The sequence below is a fragment of the Gymnoscopelus microlampas genome, assembly GCF_963454915.1.
Source record: "Gymnoscopelus microlampas genome assembly, chromosome: 9".
Lineage (NCBI taxonomy): Eukaryota > Metazoa > Chordata > Actinopteri > Myctophiformes > Myctophidae > Gymnoscopelus > Gymnoscopelus microlampas.
Genome location: NC_139946.1, coordinates 47,914,129 through 47,939,696, shown reverse-complemented (window position 1 = coordinate 47,939,696; position 25,568 = coordinate 47,914,129). Strand labels below are relative to the sequence as shown.

Genomic DNA, 25,568 nt, shown 5'->3' with positions numbered 1-25,568 from the left:
TTGAGTAATGTTTCCACCACTGTCTGTAAGAGTCAAAGAGGTAAAAGACACTGGTATGGCACTCCTGGTTCACTAGGACGGGGTTCAAGTCCCTGAGGTGTCCTGATGGTTACATTTAGGTTAAAAGTGTATTTGTAAGTGTAGTCATTTGCAGGTACCCCCCAAAATAATCACATCTGAACTTGGGGACCCCCCACCCTGACCAGCACTTGGACTTGGAGATGTAGGCATTACATTTAGTTTGACTCGGTTCCATGGATAAACATTGTGAAAATAGCCGATCTACAAGCTCACAACGCCTCTCAGTGTGAGGCGTTGTGAGCTTGTAGATCGACTATTTTCACAATGTTTGCCTCTTTCTTACGTAATATTTGACAATTTGGTTTTAAAAAGGTCTTAAAAGTCATTAAATTGTAACATTATAAATGTGCAGATACCCTGTATACGCTTATACTGTATGTTGATTTGTTTAAGAGTGAGTAAACAATGTTGCCCATTAAGCTAATCATCTAGGGACCCCCTGGGGGTCCCAAACCAGTAGTGTGTTCTACCGTTACACGCTGTATATGCCGTAAACAGTCCAGATTTTTTTTGGGAAAAGCGCATACAGTCTAATAACCATTTCATTGAAAACGTGCGAGTGTAAACCCACGACCACGCGCATCGTATCGTATACCCTCCGAAAAAACTTAGAACACACCACTGTCCCAAACCCCAGTTTTGGAAACACTGCTTTAGAGGTACTAATGTTGCCTGGCGTGGCCAGACTAATATCACTGCGTAGATCATTTATTTTTGCAATGGCAGATTCGTCTGAAACCAGGCAACACTGACTGACTGCCTGACTGACTGACTGACTGACTGACTGACTGACTGACTGACTGGGTTAGGAACACAACATTGATCTAAATCCATTGAACTAATACAGTGTATTTTATTCAACACTCTTTGTTGCCCTCGTGTGGACAAAATGAATAGAGCAAGTGGAAGTGGTCAATAAATCCAGCGTTCACTCAGTTATCAACATATTAAAAAATCACACCTGTGTGAAGGTAGCGGCGCCTTTGATACATTTTGTCATCAATAAGTGTTTATAATGTGTTTATAGCCACGTGTCACGTGAAGCTTGACCAATCACTTTGTTGACGTGTCTGACCAATCAGAACGTTGACGCAAAAGCCAGGTATAGAGGGCTAATATCCGCTCTATACCTAAAGGTATAGAGCGGCTAGCGCCGCTAAAAATTGGTCCGTGACCCACAAATGGGTCCCGACCCAGTGTTTGGGAAACACTGCTGTATGGGTGCCCCATACAGCAGTGTATGGGGCACCCATGCTGTATGGGTAACATAGTGATGTCATGAATAGTGACCAATCAGAACGTTGACGGACCTGACCAATCAGAACGTTGACGGACCTGACCAATCAGAACCTTGGCGAGCCTGACCAATCAGAACGTTGACGGACCTGACCAATCAGAACCTTGGCGAGCCTGACCAATCAGAACGTTGACGGACCTGACCAATCAGAACCTTGGCGAGCCTGACCAATCAGAACGTTGACGGACCTGACCAATCAGAACCTTGGCGAGCCTGACCAATCAGAACCTTGGCGAGCCTGACCAATCAGAACCTTGGCGAGCCTGACCAATCAGAACGTTGACGCAAAAGCCAGGTATAGAGGGCTAATATCCGCTCTATACCTAAAGGTATAGAGCGGCTAGCGCCGCTAAAAAGAGATGACGCAATATGGCACTAGTTTATACAATGTAAGCTGTTAAGATCTACAAGCTCACAATGAGACGCTTTGTGGGCTTGTAGATCTGTTTTTTTCAGCCTGCGACAACATCGTAGAACAGAGCATAAAGTAAGCATTAAACCGATTTTAAGGAGAAAAAAAAGAGTAAGTCAAAAGTTGGAAATATTTTCATTTTGATATGGTGTAATGATTGAATGTAATGTTGGTATGGCACACTGACTGTCAAGAACATAGAAACAGGCCTATGTATGTTTTAAAGCTAACCTGTTTAACTCCTGTTTAGTGCTTCTGGGGGTCCCTGAAGCAACATACTTTGAGATGGGGGTCCGCGGCCAAATGCATATAATTTTGGGGGTCCTTGACATGGAAAAGTTGGAGCACCACTGATATAGCAACATACTGTTAGGCTTTAGAAAACATTTTTATACATGTATTTGGTCGTGGACCCCCATCTCAAAATGTTTTGTTCTTGGCAACTTGGAAACATTTGTCAAGTTACTTTATCTAGTCTTCATTAGGGGCCAAGCACTTAATGCTATGGTACTGTATGTAGTCTTCATTAGGGGGCCAAGCACTTAGTGCTATGGTACTGTATCTAGTCTTCATTAGGGGGCCAAGCACTTAATGCTATGGTACTGTATCTAGTCTTCATTAGGGGGCCAAGCACTTAGTGCTATGGTACTGTATGTAGTCTTCATTAGGGGGCCAAGCACTTAATGCTATGGTACTGTATGTAGTATTCATTAGGGGGCCAAGCACTTAGTGCTATGGTACTGTATCTAGTCTTCATTAGGGGGCCAAGCACTTAATGCTATGGTACTGTATCTAGTCTTCATTAGGGGGCCAAGCACTTAATGCTATGGTACTGTATCTAGTCTTCATTAGGGGGCCAAGCACTTAATGCTATGGTACTGTATCTAGTCTTCATTAGGGGGCCAAGGTCCCCTCTTGTTTCTCTGTTTTACTCTTCCACCGTTTTTCCATATGCCAACAATGCAGTCAGTTTTTACAAAACTCTGCAATATGGTAGAGGATATATGTGAAATGGCGAAGACACGAAGCGCACAACCATTGCCCAAAGGGTGGTGCTATAGCAATCAATTGAAAAATGCAGGTTGCATCAAATACAAATTTGACGTAACCTTTATATTATTTAATACATTATGCATTTCATCCTCTATCTATTGTCCAGCAAAAGAGGAGTATGGAAATGTTTACGTTTGTCTGTGGATGTGAAATTTAACCAAACAAAAGTACATACGCGTAAAAACTGATGCTTGTAGATCTGCTATTTTCTGAGTGACACCGTTGTACTGACAAAGTATGAATCAAGCTCAGTGTACGAGTGTTCAGAAATCTCATTAGAATCTCATTTCAAACCACTTAGGAATGTGATCCAAATCTGATTCATATAAATCGGGGGGAAAATGCCAGAAAAAAACTAAGCTAATCTACAAGCTCACAGCACGTCTAAATGCGGCATGTTGTGAGCTTGTAGATGAGCTATTGTCACTATATCTAGATCTACTATGTTCATTATATTTGAAATGGGGCTTAAGTGGAATTTGTAATGTATTGTTTTCCCCCTTCCTATAAAATGTGTTTAAAATTTTGAAAAGTATTAAGAAATTGTAAGATTCTTCAAAATGTAGATCAGCTATTTGTAGGATTTGAACCCAGGACCTTTGGATCATGCAGTGTGTCTCTACACCAGAGGTCTTCAACAGGGCGTCCGGGACCCCTAGGGGGTCCTCAGAGCTACTATTGGGGGTCCGCCAAATCTTTGTGTGATAGGATTTAGTTTTTTTAAACCGTAACTTAAACTTAAACCCTAGAATTCCTTTTCTGAGGGGAACATTAGCCGAAAATAGCAGATCTACAAGCTCTCAACGCCTCGCGCTTGTAGATCAGCTATTTTTGGCAAAGAGGCTATAGGTGTCGAGGGAAAAAAGAGCAGACTTAAGTTTAAAAAAAAACTTTAATCTGATACACAATTTTATACAATATAGAGTAAGGGGTCCCTGCTTCATCTCTATCTCAGCTAGGGGGTCCTTGGCCTGAAAACGTTGAAGACCCCTGCTCTACACAGTGAGCTGTTGAACTGACTGACTGACTGACTGACTGACTGCATGGGTTTGAAACATAACATTGATCTAAATATTGAACTAATGCAGTGTATTTTATTCAACTGTCTTTGTCGCCCTCGTGTGGACAAAATGAATAGAGCAAGTGGAAGTGGTCAATAAGTCCAGTGTTCACTCAGTTATCAACATAATTAAAAAAGAGATGTTTGAGCTAAAAAGCATTATTTTACACTTTGGGCTATTCAAAAATAGCAGATCTACAAGCTCATAGCGCGGCGCTACGAGCTTGTAGATCTGCTATTTTTGGAAATTCGTGAAAATGTGTGCAAATCTTTGAATATATATATTTTTAAAGCGAACATTTTTAACTCAAATCTTTGCTTCTGGGGGGTCCCTGGAACAACATATTTTGATGGGGGTCCGCGGCCAAATACATATAATTTTGGGGGTCCTTGACATGAAAAAGATTGAGCACCACTGATATAGAAACATACGTTTTTCAGAAAACTGTTGGGATTTAGGAGACATGTAGAATCGGCTTCAGGTCTCAATGGGTTAAGTAAAACATTTGAGTACTTTTGCCACCACTGGACTGCAGGTCAGCACGTATCAACGTCTAAGATGGAGGAGATTGAATCTGAAGTGTAAAACGAGCCACGTAAGATATTTCACATTTGACAGAGTTTAATCAGCTCTGAGTGCAAAGACAATTCACAACACAGAAAAAAGAGGCCGTTAAGAGACAGAAAAGACAGCTGTTCTCAAACATTTTCATGTCAAGGACCCCCAATAATTCATATGTATTTGTCCGTGGACCCCCTTGCCAACTGAAAATATGTGGTGCCAGGGACCCCCAAGTCCGCACAGGTTGTGTGGGCATCAAGTTGTGAGCTTTTATAGGTCGGCTATTTTGCTGGGGGGGCCCCGTCGGGGGGAGAACCACGGTTCCATGTCTTCCATGAGAAGAATGTGGTCAGATGAGAGAAGACCTCACCAGACTGGACACAAGGTCACAGCGAAGCCCTCCACAAGGAATGTGAACTATAGCTAGGACATTGGTTCTCAAAGTGGGGTCCGGGGACCCCCGGGGGTCCTTGAGGGGGTTCCAGGGGGCCCCCTGCAAAATGTGTTAACATAGCATCACGATACTTTTAACCTTTTATACTGTGGCTATTCAAAAATAGCAGATCTACAAGCTCATAGCGAGCTCATATGAGCTTGTAGATCTGCTATTTTTGAAAAATCTTGAAAATGTGTGCAAACCTTTGAATATATATTTATATATTTAAGTGAGCATTTGTAACTCAAATCTTTGCGTCTGGGGCTCCCTGGAACAACATATTTTGAGATGGGGGTCCGCGGCCAAATACATATCATTTTGGGGGTCCTTCACAAAGTTTGAGCACACTGAGCTAGGACACTGTTTCTCAACCTAGGGTTCTGGAGCCACCACTGTAACTCTGAGGGACTTTAAATTGATTCACAGTTTGATTAAAGCAACGAGTGCACGGACATGCTGTGTACATTTACTGTACTAAACTACAGTAAAGCTCTAAATGGAACTAGGTTCTATTAAAACAATATTGTGGGTTCTTTCAAAATAAATAAAATTAAATATGTTTTTTTTAAACTATTACAAGCTATATGCATACATGTCTAGCCTTTTGGCAGGTGCAACATATACTGTGTAACACAGTGTATATGTATTTTTTTTTTAAACATTCTGAATGCAACACAAAAATCACTACGCTTTAATTGGCATCAGGATTGCTGTCATGAAGAGCGAAACGTCTACAATTAAAGGCAAGCATATAGTGATCAGCTGCAGTATTGCAAAGAAAAGAAAAGAGCATTTCAATCAATATGTAACCTTTTTGGGTTCCATGTATACCGTTTTCTATATGCCCTGTCTGTCTGTGTACATCTTCATTATGTGCAATAATCAATATGTATTTCAGGGGTCTTCAACAGGGGGTCCGGGACCCCTAGGGGGTCCTCAGAGTTACTACAGGGGGTCCGCCAAATATTTGTGTGATTTGATTGTTCTTTTTACCTTAACCACTTGAACCCTAATATCCCTTTTCTGAGGAGAACTTTAGCCAAAAATAGCAGATCTACAAGCTCACAACGCCTCGCGCTGCGAGGCATTGTGAGCTTGTAGATCGGCTATTTTTGGCAAAGAGGCTATAGGTGTAGAGGGAAAAAAGAGCAGACCAAGTAAACAAAAAATGTTGAATCTGAAAAACAATTTCATACGATATTGAGGGGGTCCCTGCTTCATCTCTCTCTCAGCTAGGGGGTCATTGGCCTGAAAACGTTGAAGACCCCTGATGTATTCATTCATAATATCTGTGTACCGGTCAATCTTCTTTCCTACACTAACCCCCGAACTCCACCCGCTCCACCCGCTCACTCCGCTCAAGAAACTCAAACTCACTTGAGCCCCGCACAACAAATCTCCGCACCATGGGGGATCGGGCCTTCTGCTCAGCAGCACCTAGACTGTGGAATGCCCTCCCGGACCATCTGAGAGCACCACAGTCCATTGACATTTTTAAAAGGGGCCTAAAAACCTTCCTTTTTAACAAGGCATTTGCCTAGATAGAGATGTAGTTGTTTTTATCTTTTTAAACTTCTACTGTGTTTTGCTGACTTGATTTGAAGTTTATTCATTACACTGTTTATTATTATTGTTGTTTTATTCTTTCTTTTTTTGTTTTTAATCTGTAGCACTTTGAGATTTGTTTCAAATATAAAGTGCGTTACAAATAAAATGTATTATTAGTATTATTATTATACTCTTGCCTATGGTTATGAAGTGTGTGTGGGTCATGACCGAAAGAACAAGATGGCAGATAGGCCTACAATCGGCCCGAAATTATGTTTCTCAGACGGGCGGCTGGCCTCTACTTACATTTACAATTTTGAGGTATCTTTACTTTACTGGAGTATTTCCAATTTTCATTACTTTTACTTCTACTCCACTACATCCCAGAGGCAAATATTGTACTTTTACTCCACTACAATTATTTGAAAACTTGAGTTACTGTAGATTTTAATAATTATCACAAAAACATACATTACCCACTTCAGCCCTTATATACATTACGGCCATTTGAAAATAGCCGATCTACAAGCTCACAATGCGCTTCGTGCGACGCATTGTGAGCTTATAGATCTGCTATCAAAAGATTTTAATACATTTTAGACATTTGAAAACTTGTGAGATGGGATAATGAGTACTTTCTACTTTTGGTACTTTAAGTATATTTTTGTACCAAAACGTTTGCACTTTTACTCAAGTACATTTTTAATTGCGGACTTTTACTTGTAACATACTATTTCTAGATTGCAGTATTGATACTTTTACTTAAGTGAAAAATGTGACCAAAAAAAAGTCCACCACATGAAGATGGATGGATGGATGGTATAGGACATTGGTTCTCAAGGGGTACTTGAGGGGGTTCCAGGGGGTCCCCAGCTAAATGATGGATAGGAACCAAATGGACCCTTATGGGTTTGTAACTCTCAGAGTTAAATTAACATTGATTTTATAATATGAATTGGGCTCCCAGAGATAGAGATGCCATTAAATGGGGTCCGTAGCCTAATGCATGTTAAACTGGGGGGTCCATGAAATTAAAATGGTTGAGAATCACTGCTAGAGCCGTAAAAATCTTCTCTTATGGGGGTCCCTGGCATATCTTTTTCAAATGGGGGTCCGCAGGATAATAAGTGTCAATTTGGGGGTCCTTGACATGAAATAGTTTGAGAACCACTGGTATAGGAAGAGAGCAACTGTATAGAATCATTTTTGGTTCCAGGACCTCTTTTGGTAGGTGTATGCAGTCTTACCATCGGATGAAGATGCAATGTGGATGATAATACTGTATGCATACTTTAATAACAATTCAAATTCAGTCAATAATGCATGATATCATTACATCATAAAATGAGCAAATCACAGTACTTCAGTGCTTTTCAAACATGTATTAGAAGTTATCAATACAAATATAAAAATCCATCTTAGCAAAGACACTAATTACCAAAGAAATATGTTCAAAACAATTTGTATATAAAGGAGCAACATGATCAGTAAAATGTATGCAAATGAGTATAATGCAAATAATGAATGCTTTAAATGAGAAAATAATACCATTAATTAAGCTAGATTATATATCATGTATGCATATATCAAAGCTGATTAATATGGTAATGAGCAATGAAGAAAGACATCACACGTAAATGTGAAGTTAGGGAGAATAGAGCCTCAGTGAGAGGCTGTATTCAGGAGAACAACCTTTGAACAATCAACTTCTTCTGGTAAATCAACACTGTCATGATCTCACCAGCCTCTATTACCCCTATTGTATTATTTGTAAATCCTTCTTTTAAATGTACATGATCGCTGCTAAATAAACAATACATGACATGAAAGGGAATTACATTAAATTAAATGACAAAGTACGACAACAACACAACATTATAAAATCCAACAGAAGGTAAAGTGAAATAAAAACATAATTTCCAAACAGAATCATTAAAAATTTGGTTAATTAAAGAAGAAAATTAAGAAAAAACAAATAGGCCTACTTAAAGAGGTGAGTCTTAAGAGGTGCTTTAAAAGTTCATTTTGAATAAAAAATACAAGCAGGTAACAGCTAACACTGGCACTGTCTGTTCATTTGTAACAGCAAACAATGAAACCCTTTAAAAAACAATTAAATTCCCCACCAGATTCCCCTTTCATTCACATTCACCGTAACATGATTACATGAAATATCAGATTATTCATTCAAACCCAGGTCAGTGTGAGGTGTGTCCAGAGCTCTGCGTAGGTTCTGCCAGAACAGTCCAGGGTGCTGTCCAGCCTGGGACCAGCTCAGGTAGGTGTGTCTCTTCACCAGCCTCCTCATGTGATAGTAGGGAGACAGCTGGTGGGCTGGAATGTCCTCCGGAAACACCAGGATCAATACGTCCTTCTGTTCATCAAACAGACGGTAGCTGCACACAGGAGACCAGAGGACATTTACACTCAGTCAGCTTTCATTTACATAAGACCAGGAACGCATCTGTGTAATTTTTTTGATTTCTTTGGCTATTCAAAAATAGCAGATATACAGTACAAGCTCATGGCACGGCACTCATGAACTTGTAGATATGAGCTATTTATTTATTTTTGATCGGGACAATTTGTGCAAATCTTTAGTTTGAATATATATATATATTTGAGTTACAAATGTTCACTTTATAAAACATATATATTCAAAGATTTGCACAAATTTGAAAGATTTAAAAGAAATAGCAGATCTACAAGCTCATAGTGCGGCACTCGGTGCCGTGCTATGGGCTTGTATATCTGCTATTTTTTAATAGCCAAAGAAATCTAAAAATGACACAGATGCGTTCCCGGTCTTAATGGGTTAAGTAACACTTTATTTACATTGAGACAAACTACTACTTTCATTTAAAAATATTTACTTTATGCTTTATTTACAGTAAATAAAGTTTAGTGTGACACTGCCACATAAATGCATTAAAGCGTATATTTCTATACCCTAAAAAAAAATAACGAATGAAAAGAATGAAAGTCAATTCAGCATAATATACACAAATTGTGTTGCCTCTTTCATGTGTCTAAATGTGGCCCTCATATTTACGGGGCCAGAGCTCTGCTCTGGACACGTATTGTTATTCACATTATTCTGTCACTTCTTCTTCTGCCACTTTTCGCAGTTCTGGCTGAACCGCGCTGTCGGTTTTTACGAAACTCGGCCATATGGTAGATGGTCATGAAAAACGATCGAAAAATAATTCTCACAATCTTTCGTCCAAAGGTGGCGCTATAGCACTCAATTGAAAATGCCAACTTTGACCAGGTACAATTCATGCCCTGTTTGACCTACAGCCATGAAACTTGGATACACATATGCGTCTCCTCATGCTTAACAACTTTCACACTCTGACTTTTGACCTCTGACCTTTAGATCTCCCACCATTTTGAATTATATGAAAAACAGTCATTGGCTCCTAACTTCTGCATTTTTTCACTTATGGAAAATCCGTTGGAAATTTTTGTAGAAAGTGGTCCAAAGTTCAAGTACGAAACGTTTCGTGCAGATTGCTCAAAAATCCCAGGAGGAGATAGATTTTAACTATTACAGTTTTATGAAAATTATTCATCTGTGCCTAAAACATACATGCAGACTCACATTTCTTTGAAACTTTGCAGAAATGTACAGGGTCATTCCAAATATCACTGAAACCAATCTTACTCCAATTGGCCAAAAGGGGGCGCTATAGCAATTTTTTGAAAAGGCAGACTTTAAACAGGCATAAGTCATGCCTCGTTTGGCCGAAAGTCGTGAAACTTGCTTACACATGTGCCTTGACTCATGAGGAACACACGTATCGATTTGACCATTAAGCTCCGCCCTTAGATTTTCCGCAATTTTGAGCAGTTTGAAAAATACTTGTTTTTGCCAGTTCTGGCTTAACCGTGCATACGCTTTTTACGAAACTCGGCCATATGGTAGATGCTCATGAAAAACTACCAAGAAATAATTCTCACACTCATTCGTCAAAGGGTGGCGCTATAGCACTCAATTGAAAGTGCCAACTTTGAACAGGTACAACTCATGCCCTGTTTGACCTACAACCATGAAACTTCGATACACACATGCGTCTCTTCATGCCCGACAACTTTCGTGGTCTGACTTTTGACCTCTGACCTTTAGATCTCCCACCATTTTGAATTATATGAAAAACAGTCATTGGCTCCTAACTTCTGCATTTTTTCACTTATGGAAAATCCGTTGGAAATGTTTGTAGGCAGAGGTCCAAAGTTCAAGTGGTAAACGTTTCGTGCAGATTGCTCAAAAATCCCAGGAGGAGATAGATTTTAACTATTACAGTTTTATGAAAATTATTCATCTGTGCCTAAAACATACATGCAGACTCACATTTCTTTGAAACTTTGCAGAAATGTACAGGGTCATTCCAAATATCACTGAAACCAATCTTACTCCAATTGGCCAAAAGGGGACGCTATAGCAATTTTTTTTAAATGCAGACTTTAAACAGGCATAAGTCATGCCTCGTTTGGCCGAAAGTCGTGAAACTTGCTTACACATGTGCCTTGACTCATGAGGAACACACGTATCGATTTGACCATTAAGCTCCGCCCTTAGATTGTCCGCAATTTTGAGCAGTTTGAAAAACACTTAAACCCAGGATTTTCAGCTATTTGCGTGAAACTGTATCATCTGTGTGATCTCCTTTTTCACAGTTACTTGTCTGTTGGGCCAATGGCGTCTCCCTTAAATGAATGCCTCACAATCTCAAGGTCGCCAGTTCAAGCCTCACTTGATGTAGACTTAATTTAAGTTGAATTGCAAACAACATGACTGTATCAATGAATACATGTGCAAATGGTAAAGATAACCTGAAATGCTTATTTGAGAGTACGTTTTTTACGTATGACATACTTCATTCTGAAAATAGCCGATCTACAATCTCAAAACTTTTCAGATAGCAACGTGTTTCTGAGCTTGTAGATCGGCTGCTTTCACTGTTTTCGGTAGCGAGGAGACATACAATTTCTCTATTGGTAAATGGTTTGTGAACGAGTGATCTTAGTGTTGGCTTGGTTCATGACAGAAGACAAGAGTTTATGATCTTCAACAGACAACATCAGCCTGGACAAAGCTATAGCACTATAGGTAGTGTTGCAGCCTATTAGCCTATCATGGGGCGGCCATAGCTGGGTGGTTAGTGAGCACGCCTAGGGAACCAGAGGCCCTGGTTGCCCCAGGTTCGATTCCAGGCCATCCCAGCATATGCGTCGATGAAATTAAATTTGTCCCTGAGCAACACTCTTAACCCCTAATTGCTCACAGGTTCTCATTGGAAACAAGACCACAAGGACTTTCATGAACGACCTGTTAAAAGGAATTATCCTTATCCTAGTCCGAAGGTTGAGAGTTCGATTCCTGTTAATGGCAATAGGTTGAGATGTCCAATCTATCCATTCTGTTTCCATCTCTCTCTCTCTCATCAATCTATTCCGTTTCCATGTCTCTCTTCAATCTATTCCGTTTCCATGGCTCTCTCTCTCTCTCTCTCTCTCTCTCTCTCTCTCTCTCTCTCTCTCTCTCCAGTTTCCATCTCTCTCTCTCTCTCTCTCTCTCTCTCTCTCTCTCTCTCTCTCTCTCTCTCTCCAGTTTCCATGTCTGTCTGTCTCTCTCTCACTGGCCCCGTATTATCGCTGCTTGCAGCTATATTTTTTTCTTGGATTTTACAGTGACACATCAGACAAATGGCGCCCCCACCTGGCCATCTGGATCTCTCTAGAGCACCATTCACTCTCCAGGTAAGGACGGCTGATCACACAGATGGTCTTTCTGCTGCCATAGATGGCATCTGTAATGTTCTCTATGATGGGTTTACCTGGAAACAAAAAAACAGACATTATTCACACCAGATTCAAAACTATTTCACTTCTTGAGAGACGGATAGATAGATATTATTAGCCTACATACTGTAATAATAATGCCACTGAAGACTTTATATAAATACAATATTATTTAGAGACAGAGAGAGGTTTGTACCTGGTAGGAAGTCTCGGTGGTGCAGACAGAGCCTCCAGCCCTGCTCTCCCTCCAGCACTGGAAGCATTTCTCTGCAAACCCAGAGCTCATCGTGAACGTTGTAGGAGATGAAGGCATCGTAGTGCTGAGGAGACCCCCTCTTTCTTTCCTTGGCATCATGAAGGAAGGCCAGGAAGAGGTAGTGGGTATAGAGAAGATGCGACCTCAGGAAGTGGTAGGTGAAGCATGTTAGCAGAGTTAGCACAATCACACAAGTGGAGGAAAGGAAGCAGATGAAGCTAGTGTCCACCACCAAGCTAGTGTTCTAATGCTGACCAAAGTCAGCATTAGAACAATCACAAGCTAAAGGGTTGTCAGCCATGTTAATATACCTGAGAGCAGGGAGAAAACTGAACACAGAGACATTGATCACCGTCAACTCATTCTGGCTCAGGTCCAGCCAGGGGAGTCTAGTCAGATTGGCTTGTGCCAGGAAATCCAGGGACTTCAGATTACAGTTTATTAAGGAAAGAGTCTTCAGCTGTGGTACATATTGAAATGAGTCTTGGTCCTGGTCTATACCATGGGAAACATTCAAATGTTCCAAATGTTTCATTATTGAGAGCATGTGCCATAAAGTATCTTGAAATAGTGATGTATTGTATTGTATTGTTAAGCTCTTCAGGCTCTGCAGTAAAGTGGTATTATAGTTTTGCCATTGTAACTCATTGGGAGTTGAAGATGTCATTTTGGGGTTAAAATTTAGACTAAGTGTTTCAAGTTCATCTAGTCCTTCAATAAAGTTGTTGTTCCATCGTTTGACGGCAGCCAAGTTATTGTATTCCATGTCTAAGTGCTTGAGCGATTTCAGACTCATGAAATTCCCTTCGGTGGGGTATGCAATGTCATTCATTCTTAAATCCAAAGATTCTAGTTTCTGTAGGCCAGTCTATGAATGTGGTGCCACACGTCTTAATTAAATTGTGATTCAGATTTAGAACCTTTAATTCAATAAGATGCTGAAAAACACACGGTTTGAGTTCATGTATGTGGTTGTTATCTAGATGAAGGTGTGTGAGTCTGGTTAAATTTAAGAAGTCTGAGCAACTTGAATCATTAATACGATTGTTACTCAGGTCGAGGATTTTAAGCATGGAGAGATTCTTAATATCGTCTGGCACTTTGGAAAGGTGGTTGTTGGCTAGGTTCAGGTGACTCAATTGTTTCATTTGTTTTATTGAATCCTTAGACAGTTCAGTCAGGGCATTATATGATAGATCCAGGACCAGGTTAGTAAGCTGAGTACAATGTGACAGTGTTTCACTAAGGCTGTCATTGAATCTAACTTCCATTATGAGTGACCTCAGTGTGGGTATTTTACAGACAATCTTTAAGAGATCTCTGTCTATCCACACATCCCACGATCCCAGATATAGGTTCTCCAGTGAATCAAGGCTCTGTAGAGCCTTTCTGATGGTGTTAAATGACATCATGGGACTAGCCAAATACACTGTGGTTATATTCCTTATAAAATATGTGTCTGGTATGTCCCACTCCCATCCAGATTCATTACAACATTCTGACAGGTCGATTGTCTTAAGATGTGGAAATACAGCTGTTGTGATGCTAAACTTTTTTATCGAAAATGAATGAATTACTAACTCCCTGAGCTCAGAGGACATGTTTAATGGCAGATCCTTTGACTGAAAAGACTCTAACTCATCAATTACGAAGTTCAGCACCTGTAAGCTTGGTATTTGTAAGACGGTGATGATATCTGTCATTTGATTGGACTTCAGATATATTCCCTGTAAGCTGGTGAGTGACTGGAAGGCAGCAGGGTTGATGGATTTGATTTTGTTATAATCCAAGCCCAGTATCAAGAGGTTAGACAGTCCCTGAAACATATTGTCTGTCAGTGTTGTTAGTTTGTTAAAGTACATGAGGAGCACTTTAAGTTGCACCAAATGGACAAAAGCCCCGTCATCTACATGAGTTATTGAATTAAAACTCAAATCCAAATCCGTGAGATTTGACAGATGGTAAAGATCTGTCCTGTGTATTTTTTGGATCTTATTGTGTTCTAGTGTTAATGATACAACGTCTCTGGGAATGTCGTCTGGTATGCTAACGAGACCACAATATGTACAATCCACTGAAACACCAGCAGTGACATTGTCAGAGTAAAGAATAGAGTCCTCAGAGATGTTTGGATGATGGGGAACATTAGCCAAATATAGCCGATCTACAAGCTATTTTCGGAGAGTTGGAGTAGAGGGGAAAAGAGCAGACCAAGTACAGAGCCAACGGTCAAGTTGACTAAATATAGATGGTTTAAATTAAGGTTAAACTGTCTGCAAATACACAGCATGAATCCAACTATCTATGAAATGTATGAAATCTATGAAAAAGTTCTGCAACAAAAAAAAGTTCTGCAACACAATTGTATACAATAATAGTGTGGGGGTGGGGGGGGGGGGTCCCCTGATTTACACTGTTGCGTCACAGCTCAGTGGCATATGTGTGGTATGGCGCCCTCTCCTGGATGAGGGTGAGACATTCATCCCAGCATCCTTATTCTGGGGGGGGGGGGGGGGGGGGGCCTTTGCCGAAAATAACCGATCTACAAGCTCACAACGCCTAGATTGCCTGTTTTTGGCTATAGAGGGGGGGGAAAGAGCAAGACCAAGTACAGAGCCAAAGGTCAAGTTTTACAAGTATTGAGGGTGTGTCAGTGGTTGACTGAAAATACACATTGAACATGAAACCAACATATTAATAGAACAGATAAAATGTGTTATTAGGGGGACCCTAATAACACATTCACCCCATTCACCTATTCTTCGCCCCATTCACCTATTCTGAATGGGGCCCTGACATTTAAATGGGTAAACTAATTACTGTATTTTCTTTTTAGAAGAAAGCCCATGCTCACCTCAAAGGTTGGTGACAGGTGTGTATAGGACACAAAGTGCATATGTTCAGAAGGGGACAGTGGTGTAAAGTAACTAAGTAGGCTACATTTACTCAAGTACTGTATAGTACAATTTTGAGGTATTTTTTACTTCACTGGAGTATTTCCAATTTCCAATACTTTTACTTCTACTCCACTGCATCTCAGAGGCAAATATTGTGGTTTTACTCCACTACAATTATTTGAAAACTTTAGTTACTAGTTACTTTTCAGATATAAATGATTATATTATAATATAATTATTATAATAATGTATAATATACATTAACCACTTTAACCCTATTTGTATGGGGCTTGTTTTTCTGTTTGGCTTGTTTCTTATGTTAAAAAGTGGAAGTGATGACACAAAGAAATGAGCAGACACAAATGGAACTGGAACACTGTAAGCTGATAAATGGGTTCTCTCTTCTGATTGGCTGAGATTGGCAACCCACCTGAAAATGTATTTTCTATTCATTAAGGAGCTGGAGAGATGAGGAGACTCCTGTTGGTTGATTGATTGATTGATTGATTGATTGATTGATTGATTGCTCGATTGCTTGATTGCTTGATTGATTGATTGATTGATTGATTGATTTATGTACTTTATTTAGTAAGACAATTCACAATGTAAGGTAAAGGTATAATATAATATAATATATATAATATAAGGTAAAAGTAAAACGTGATACAAATTCAATAGAATTATATAATAATAATAATAATAATAATAATAATATGTGTGTGTGTGTGTGTGTGTGTGTGTGTGTGTGTGTGTGTGTGTGTGTGTGTGTGTGTGTGTGTGTGTATATGTGATGTTTTTTCGTTATATTATATATATATATAATTATTATTATTGTTATTATTATTATTATTAATGGATGTCACGTTCACTGACAAATATGAGCTTTTATACAACGACGTGGGGGGGAGGGGCAGGGGGTGCGTTCACCGAGCACCGAGGGAAAGTGAAGAAAGAAAGAGAAACAGATCGATGACTCATTTCACTTCCTCTGAACGGAGAGAACAGACAGACCATAGAGACAGACAGACAGACTGATGAGCAACAAGAATCGAGCGCAGATTGGCTGGAAACGAGGACAGTGGGCAGGACAACGACCTCTCATTGGCCCGCCTAAGTCACTACGGCACGGGCACGCCCTCCCTCCACCACTACGCTCTTGTCGACGTAACCATCTTTGGCATTACATTTTGCATCGAGTAGACTGTGGATCCCAAGTCGCTTTGCAGGTTGTTGATCCGGTCTGAGTTTTTTAAGCCGGATACGGAAACAGTGCTTTAACAGGTGTCTTCACGGAAAATGGCCGGATACAGTAAGGCGGGCTTTAAGACCGGATTAGAATGGTTAACAGTAAATATGAACCAGGCTTCGTGACGCCAGGAGGTTACGGCTCACTGTGTGTCAGTGTTGCCATGTCCGCTTATTATAAGCGACTTGGGGCTTATTTTTCTGTTTGGTTTGTTTCTAAAAGTTAAGTTGTTTATTTGGGCTTGTTTCTAAAGTGTAGTTGCTTATTTGGGCTTGTTTCTAAAGTGTAGTGCTTATTTGGGATTACTTGTTTCTAAAGTGTAGTTGTTTATTTGAGCTTGTTTATAAAGTGTATTTGTTTATTTAGACTAAAGTGTAGTTGTTTATTTGGGCTTGTTTCTAAAGTGTAGTTGGAGCTTGTTTCCTAAATGTTGTTTACTTTAAACCAGTGGTTCTCAAACATTTTCATGTCAAGGACGGACCCCCATATTAATATGTATCAGACCCCCCATCTGAAAACATGTTGTGCCAGGGACCCCCGTAAAATATTTGTGTTGTTAAAATGTTACACGTTTTTTTTCAAAAAAAAATACCTATTTCTTACCCCAAAATCATAATTTGTTTGAAAATGCGAGACAAATTGTGAGCTTGTAGATCTGCTGTTTTCAAATTGCCGCCTTAGCCTGTTTTCAAATACCCCGAATAGCTTATTTCTCTCGCAGAATCTGGCAAGCCCGCTGTGTGTACACTAGACTACTTTTGAGTAAGAAAAATATGGCAGCTGACGCACGTAGAAAAGTGTGAGCAGAGAACCCTCCACTTCTTCTTTCTGTCTTCATAAAGTAAGTAACTCACATTGTAGTTCGTCCTTTAGGGTGTATTCATGTGGAGTTTTAAAACAAAAGCCTCAAAAGAAGCTATACAAAACAATGATTTTATCATAGTAATAATGATACGACACAAAGTGTTGTGGACCAGAGCAGGGCTAGCGTTTATTAGCCCGTTAGCCTCGTTTAGCCCTGCTGTGCTGTGCTGCTGTGGTGACGGGCAACGGGGGGGAATCCCTCTTTCTTTGGTGTTTCGCCCAGGTGGGCGTGGTGTGTGTATGACTCAAACCTAACCTAAAACCACGCCCACCTGGGCAAAACACCTGGGAATTAAGAGAGTCCGGACGGGGGCTGGGCTAGCCGAATGAAGCCGTCCAGTTGTCAACACTCTAGTCTGGGGGAGCAGGCTACGACCTGGAACGGGGGGGAAATAGCAGATCTACAAGCTCACTACGCGTCGCTGCGTGAGGCGTTGTGAGCTTGTAGATCTGCTATTTGCCAACTATCAAGGTGTTAGCAGTAGCTAACTGCTATTACAATACTTCTGATTACATTTATTGATTCTATTGAGGGAGTCATCGTCCTAATAATGACATAAATACTTAAAAAATAAACAGCAATACATATATTTAGAGGTGATGAACACATTAAAATGTGGTAATAATGTGAGTTTGTTATAAGTTGCAATATCATTTAATGTTAATAGTATCAATCAATCCTAATAATGACATAAATACTTAAAAACCCCAGTATTGAATATATTTAGAGGTGATGAATGCATTAAATTGTGTGTTTAAGTTACAATATAATTTAATGTTAAACTAATGACATAACTACATGAAAAATATATATTCAGAGGTGATGAACACATTCAAATGTGGTAATAATGTGTGTTTGTTAAGATAGTTTAATGTTAATATTATTATAAGAACATGCTGTTGTCCAGTTCATTCAACCAAAACCATGTAAACAAATAACATTCATGCCTAACCTAACATTTTGTAATAAATCACAATAATATTTTATATTCATAAAACAAAATAAGCTGACTGACATACGATTATATAAACTGTTTTGAAAACCTCCTCAGTGTTTTCAAATAAACCATTGATTTCTTTTAATGATCTGTTAAACATTCCCATGGGCTGATATCTGAGTTTCAGTTCATCATGGATGACTAACTGTAGCTGTTGTTGCATGATGGTGATTTGTAGGACCTATAAAAATGCAGCACTACCTACTTCCCTGATCATGATCTGTCATTATGATTATGATGATCTGGCATCTAAATGATATTATTATATGGTTACATGATGATCTATAGGCCTATAATAGCCAGTGGACGAAAAAGTACTCAAATGTTTCACTTAAGTAAAAGTATCAATACTGCAATGTAGAAATACTCTTGTTACAAGTACAGTAAAAGTCTGGAATTCAAAATTGACTTGACTAAAAGTACAAAAGTATTGGTATCAAAATGTACTTAAAGTACCTAAAGTAAAAGTTTGAAAAAAAGTTACTAAAATGTTTGAAAATAGCAGATCTACAATCTCACTCGTTGTGAGCTTGTAGATCGCAACGTTATAAAATAGGGCTAAAGTGGTTAATGTATGTTTTATAATGTAATAATTTAATAATGTTTATCTACAAAGTAACTAGTAACTAAAGTTTTCAAATATTTGTAGTGGAGTAAAAGTACAATATTTGCCTGAGATTTAGTGGAGTAGAAGTAAAAGTACTAAAAATTGGAAATACTCAAGTAAAGTAAAAAATTCCTAAAAACTGTACTTAAGTGCAGTACTTGAGTACATGTACTTAGTTACTTTACACCACCGATAATAACATGCCACCTAACCTCCCCCGATCATGTAGGTTTCCTGTCCATGTGTGGGAGGGTCCATGACTGGAATGTTACATTAGGTTTTTAATGATCTCTCTCTATATAATAAATAATAAATATATAGCCTACCACTAAAGTCAATACACTATAAAAAAAAAAGTACTCTTGAGTGTGTCAAAAAATGTATAAATGAACAGTGGGAGGATTTTACTGTACATGCATGGCTCTGTGCAACTTGTTACAGTTACTGCTCCACCCTGCTCTTATGTAATGCATGAAGAAAAAAAAAACAGATGTATTGAATTGTGTACAGTTTGTGACAGCTAGACCAGAATGGAGGTTGCTATCAGAAACATATTGAAGACAGTTTGTGTATTACTTTAGTAAGTTTTTAAGTGGATGGTTCAGTCCTTCTCAAAAGGAATTTCAAAGCAACCCAAAAGTACCTTTGGGGTAGTTTCATCACATGGCTGTCTTATTTTAGAGGCATAGGCCAGTACTTGGAGACATAAGATGCTGAAAGCTGACTTATTATTTTATTAATTGACATTAAAGTAGACGCATTCAGAGCAAGAATCCCCCCAAAAAAAAGCACTCAGAAAAAAACGTATTGGACTATTAAGGCTTTATAATGCAGGTAATAGTAAAAAAAAACAGTGCACTTCTGTGTTGAAGTGCTTGTTCAATTTGTAAAGCCATGTTTTCAATTAAAACATTTTATCGGTTTAATTTCCAAGTTGCCCTCGATTGTATATAAATATTCCATAATGTAGCTCAAGCTCAGCATGTCAGAGCTGTGGGAATCAGTATTTATTTCCCACTGGGTTGGGTTCTGAAGGCACTACTTTGGTTGTTTATAAAGAGAGCCAGCCGCTCAAACCTGCTGATTATCTCCTACTACTGTGTGTGGTGCTGTGTGTGGGGTCCCTGTCTTTTAAGTACTCACATTAAAGTATGAAAGGGGGATTCCCCCCTCTCTCCTACAGTAGCTCTCGATATCCATGTAAACAAACTTCACACGCCTCATGCATTGCTGCTTGATTTGAATCAATCTTACCCAAAACGCTGTGTTCATCACAGTGGTAGCTCAGTAACATCTTCGGTTATGTCATGAAGCTGAATGACGGTAGCTAAACTTGTTTTTGCCATTTGTATTAACCCATTAAGACCGCGGCGGGAACGCATCTGTGTCATTTTAGATTTCTTTGGCTATTCAAAGATAGCAGATATACAAGCTCTATCAGCTTGTATATCTGCCTTTTTTTTTTTAAATCGTGAACATTTTTCACTAAAATCTTTGCTTCTGGGAAGTTCTATAAATGTCTTCTAAATCCTAACCGTTTAAAAAAAAACATACGTTGCTATAATCAGTGGTTCTCAAACCTTTCCATGTCAAGGACCCCCAAAATGATATGTATTTGGCCGCAGACCCCCATCTCAAAATATCTCGTTCCAGGGACGGCCCAGCAGCAAAGATTTGAGTTAAAAATGTTCGCTTAAAAAATATATATATATATATTCAAAGATTTCCACAAATTTCCACACGTTTCAAAATTAGCAGATCTACAAGCTCATAGCGCGGCACCGAGTGCCGTGCTATGAGCTTGTAGATCTGCTATTTTTGAATAGCCAAAGAAATCTAAAATGACACCCAGTTTGAATGGGTTAAGACAAGGAGGACCGTATAGAAAGACAGGAAATGCATTGAGGTCAGAGAGGGTACAGTAGATGCATGGCATCACAGGTTCCAAAATAAAACCAGGGACATAGTGGGCACACAGTGCACTCACTCCCCTGCCAAAACATGTACTTTGACAGAAATGGGTGCACGTGTATTAATGAATCTGTGTGTGGATTAATTAGTTTTCTACAGCTGACATGAACTACTTTCCCTATATGTGCTATTTTCCAGGACAGTGCCACAGGGGAGACTATAGGGACGTACTGGGGTAAAATACCCTGCATCTTTCTATCCTCGTCACCGAGATATCGCCATCACACCTGTCGACATGGGGAAGACCCCACTAAAAGGCAAGAACACTTTATTTTTTTCTATTTGTCACATTTCTTTCAAAAACACCCACACTACAAGCTCACAATGTTGCACTGAGAGCTTGTTGATCGACTGTCATGTTTTTTTTTTCTTTTTACATTTTACATGACCTTTTTCTTGTATAAATTGCCCAAAATAGCGACGCCAGTTAACAGGACATAATACGTCACCAGTGGTGTTAAGTAACTAAGTACATTTACTCAAGTACTGCACTTAAAGGTAGGGTAAGTGATTTTCTTTGGTTAAAATAAGTGTTAAATAGCTCTATATTCTGATAGTACTCATTGCTATAGAGTGTTTATTCAGTTAAAGGAGTCTCCTTGTCCCTCCAGCTATTTATAAAACAGAAAATGCATTTTCTTTTCAGTTTCAGTTTCATTTCCAATTTTATCCAATCAGGATAGAGAACTCAATCAGGATATAGATTAAACAAGTGAAATTGGAAGTGATGACACTAAGAAATGAGCAGGCAAAATTGGAACTGGAACACTATAAAAATGAAGCTTAAAAATGGGTACTTTCTCCTGATTGGCTGAGATTTTGACACCTACCGGAAAATGTATTTTCTATTTGTTAAAGAGCTGGAGAGACGGGGAGACTCCTGTTACTGAACAAACACTCTATAGCAATGATTACTATCAGAATATAGTGCTTTAACCTTTTAACAAAATACTTTTTGTTTTAACCCAAAAATATCACTTACCTTTTACCCTACCTTTTAAGGACACTTTTGAGGAATTTCTACTTCACTGGAGTATTTCTCATTTTCAATACTTTTACTTCTACTCCACTACATCGATCTCAGAGGCAAATATTGTACTTTTACTCCACTACAATTATTTGACAGCTTCAGTTACTCTACAGATGTAGATTATCACAAAATTTACATTAACCACTTCAGCCCTCTACATTATTTCAGCCCTCTATACATTTCGGCCATTTGAAAATAGCCGATCTACAAGGTCACAATGCGTCGCGATGCGACGCATTGTGACCTTGTAGATCGGCTATTTTCAAAAGACGTTTATACATTTTGAACTTGAAATGGGACATTATGTCTGTGATGAGTGTCCTTTATTGCATTTTCAAATTGATTCATAAAAATGTTACAGCAATCTTAAAGCAGAATGTCATTCTTTGAATGAATCAAATGATTATTGATTATGGCATGAGAAATACCTTCATGATGATGAGCTAAATGTGTCCCGTCTCTTCAACACATGGATGGATGTCAGTTTTGGAACGCATCTGTGTCACTTTAGATTTCTTTGGCTATTCAAAAATGGCAGATATACAAGCTCATAGCGCGGCACCGAGTGCCGCGCTATGAACTTGTAGATCTGCTATTTTTGAAAAATCGTGAAAAAAACATGTTTTATATTTTTTTTCAAAAAACTGTAAGGATTTAGATTTTTTTAAAGAATCGCCTCAGGTCTTAATGGGTTAAGTCTTACTTGAGGTGTTAGTAAGAGGGTGTGCTGATGAAACATGAAAGCAATACTACCGTAAAGATGTCTTAACCACTCATTTCCACATTTTGTGTGAGGCCTGTAATTCTGTGTAATTAGACGCAATATTCCCTCCTGTGTTCGATGCAAGGAAATGCATTTACTGTATTGTACGGATGAGTCAAAATTATCAATTTGATCAATTAACCCATTTGAATACCGAACGGCACTTTGCATAAAAGGTATTCTTGATATTGTCAAGCAACTGAATGGAATGAAATGGCGTCTTCTGCTGTTTTCCTGCCACACGGTATAATGGGAAATACTAGTATTCCACTCAGGGTGAAGTTTAGACAATATACTGGAAAAGATGCAAGCATAAGAACAGCATTTACAAATGTAAAAATATACAAAGAAATGATATACATATTTAATAATTGTATGCATGTAAAATGTAGATCAGCTATTTCTGCTATTTTTTATATTTGAAAAGTTGGGAACATTTTTCAACATGGAAACAATTATGACGATAATGCAAAAATAACTGCGATTATCTCAAATAATTGCGATGAGACGATTAATAATGGTAATAATTGTGACAGGCCTATAGCTACAATCTCAAGACAGTTCTTCTAGTTGCCCACTCTGAACAGAGATGCTATTCTAAATGGTAAGGCATGTTACAACACTCAATATAGAGTCTATATTGAGTGTAACATGCCTGACCATTTAGAATAGCATCTCTGCCGTCTATATTATATTATAGACGGCATCAATGGTGTATTCCTGAACCAGGCAAAAGGAGAATAGTGAAGCAGAAATAGACCTCGGGAACAGGTGTTGACTCCTAGATCCTAATGTTAGCAACAGGAGCTCGTGCCGAGACTCCCTGCTGTGGAGATTAACACCCTACGGTCCAGATAAGATCACATACCACGGAAATGATTTTGAACAAAATTGGCATTTTAACCCATTCAAGCCGGCGGCGGGAACACATCTGTGTCATTTTAGGTTTCTTTGGGCTATTAAAAATAGCAGAGCTTGTAGATCTGCTATTTTTTTTTAAATCGTGAACATTTTTCCAAATCTTTGAATATATATGTATGTATATATATATTTTTTTAAAGAGAATGTTTTACTCAAATCTTTGCTTCTGGGGATTCTACAAATGTCTTCTAAATCCTAACTTTTTTTTTTTGAAAAACGTATGTTGCTATAATATCAGTGGATGTCAAGGACCCCCAAAATGATATGTATTTGGCCGTGGACCCCCCATCTCAAAATATGTTGTTCCAGGGACCCCCCCCCCCCCCCCCCAGAAGCAAAGATTTGAGTTACAAATGTTCGCTTTAAAAATATATATTCAAAGATTTGCAAAAATAGCAGATCTACAAGCTCATAGCGCGACACTCGGTGCCGCGCTATGAGCTTGTAGATCTGCTACTTTTGAATAGCCAAAGTATAAAATAATGATTTTTAAAAAAGTGGTTGAAATCTAAAATGACATTTGTTTCCCGGTCTTAATGTTTCTTTCCTAGTTTTTCTAGTGTCCTCGAGACAAAATTCATTCAGTACTGCAAACATAACGGAAGGAGTCTCGTAAACACGTGGGATCTCACAGATGTTCCCATAGGAATGAATGGACTTGGGGTTTTGGCTCGTGTACAGTACAGTACGTTGACAGAGCTATATCATATGGATACCAGGTGTATCCAGCCCTATATACGTCATCAGTGGTGGAAGAAATACTCAATGTTTTACTTACTGTATGTAAAAGTATCAATACTGCAATGTAGAAGTACTCTGTTACAAGTAAAAGTCTGCAATTAAAAATTGACTTGAGTCTTAGTGCAAAAGTATTGCTATCAAAATGTACTCAAAGAACCAAAAGTAAAAGTACTAAAATGTTTGAAAATTGCAGATCTACAAGCTCACAACGCGTCGTGAATAATTGCAAAATGGGTCTATGTTCTGATAGTGCTCGTTACTATAGAGTGTCCTGTCCATATAAGGAGTCTCCAATGTGCCTCCAGCTCTTAAACAGAAAATGCATTTTCAGTGTATAATAATAAAAAATATATAATAATAAAAAAATCACTTACCCTACCTCTGAGTACAGTACTTGAGTAAATGTACTTAGTTACTTTACACCACTGTACGTCATAGCAAAAATAGCCGATCTATGGTATAAGTTTGAGCATCTGCTATTTTTGTTTTTATTTTTGAGGTGTTCTGGTAAAAAAAATATTGGCCTATTGGCATCTCCGAAACAGGGACGTCTGGTTGAAAGTGGTGACTAACTGTTCAACTGTTCCAGCTGTGCTTGTGAGTCGTTCTCTGGAATCAATGGCCCTGTTTGTGTTCACAGATCAGAAGGACGGGAAAAAAGACAAACCAGGAAGCACTCTTTCACCTTCAGGACAGACTCTTACTGCAGCTAAAGGTAATATGGATCTTCATATCATATTTCTGTCCTCTGTGTAAAGTATAGGGTGTCTAGGTTCAAGCTTCCAGTGGCAATGTTTCCCCGTACTTTCAGGAAGCATTCATTCAATTGTATTTCCTTTATAACAATTCGCTTTCTCCAGTTAACAATACTGTTCTGGTTCCTTGTGGTATATGTTTACATTTAATTTCACAAGCTCAGCCTCGCCCACATGTTATATAATATTGTGAGTTTCTATGTGGAGGAGCAGGCTAATGCCTGTAAACTCTGGAAAAGTGTGTGAATTCAAAATAATTTCTATT

General features: G+C 38.8%; 2 protein-coding genes across 3 annotated transcripts in view; one reads left to right on the top strand and one right to left on the bottom strand.

Annotated features, from left to right (window-relative positions):
- Positions 1–8,373: 8,373 nt before the first annotated feature.
- On the bottom strand, positions 8,374–13,919 carry LOC311051582 (toll-like receptor 13; the record flags this gene model as incomplete). The annotated part of the gene is made up of 5 exons (XM_084066161.1): positions 8,374–8,845; positions 12,172–12,289; positions 12,451–12,653; positions 12,822–12,934; positions 13,845–13,919. 5 exons carry the CDS (start codon positions 13,917–13,919, stop codon positions 8,629–8,631), a joined length of 726 nt encoding a protein of 241 aa, XP_083922287.1. The 3' UTR covers positions 8,374–8,628.
- Positions 13,920–17,419: 3,500 nt separating this feature from the next.
- LOC311052532 (sex comb on midleg-like protein 2) overlaps positions 17,420–25,568 on the top strand; it is a 48,588-nt gene continuing 40,439 nt past the window's right edge. For both annotated transcript variants that reach the window (XM_084067528.1, XM_084067527.1), the window contains exons 1-3: positions 17,420–17,494; positions 21,232–21,350; positions 25,189–25,263. In XM_084067528.1, coding sequence (XP_083923654.1) covers positions 21,329–21,350; positions 25,189–25,263 — 97 coding nt within the window. In that variant the 5' untranslated portion in view covers positions 17,420–17,494; positions 21,232–21,328. The remainder of the gene's footprint in view (positions 17,495–21,231; positions 21,351–25,188; positions 25,264–25,568) is intronic.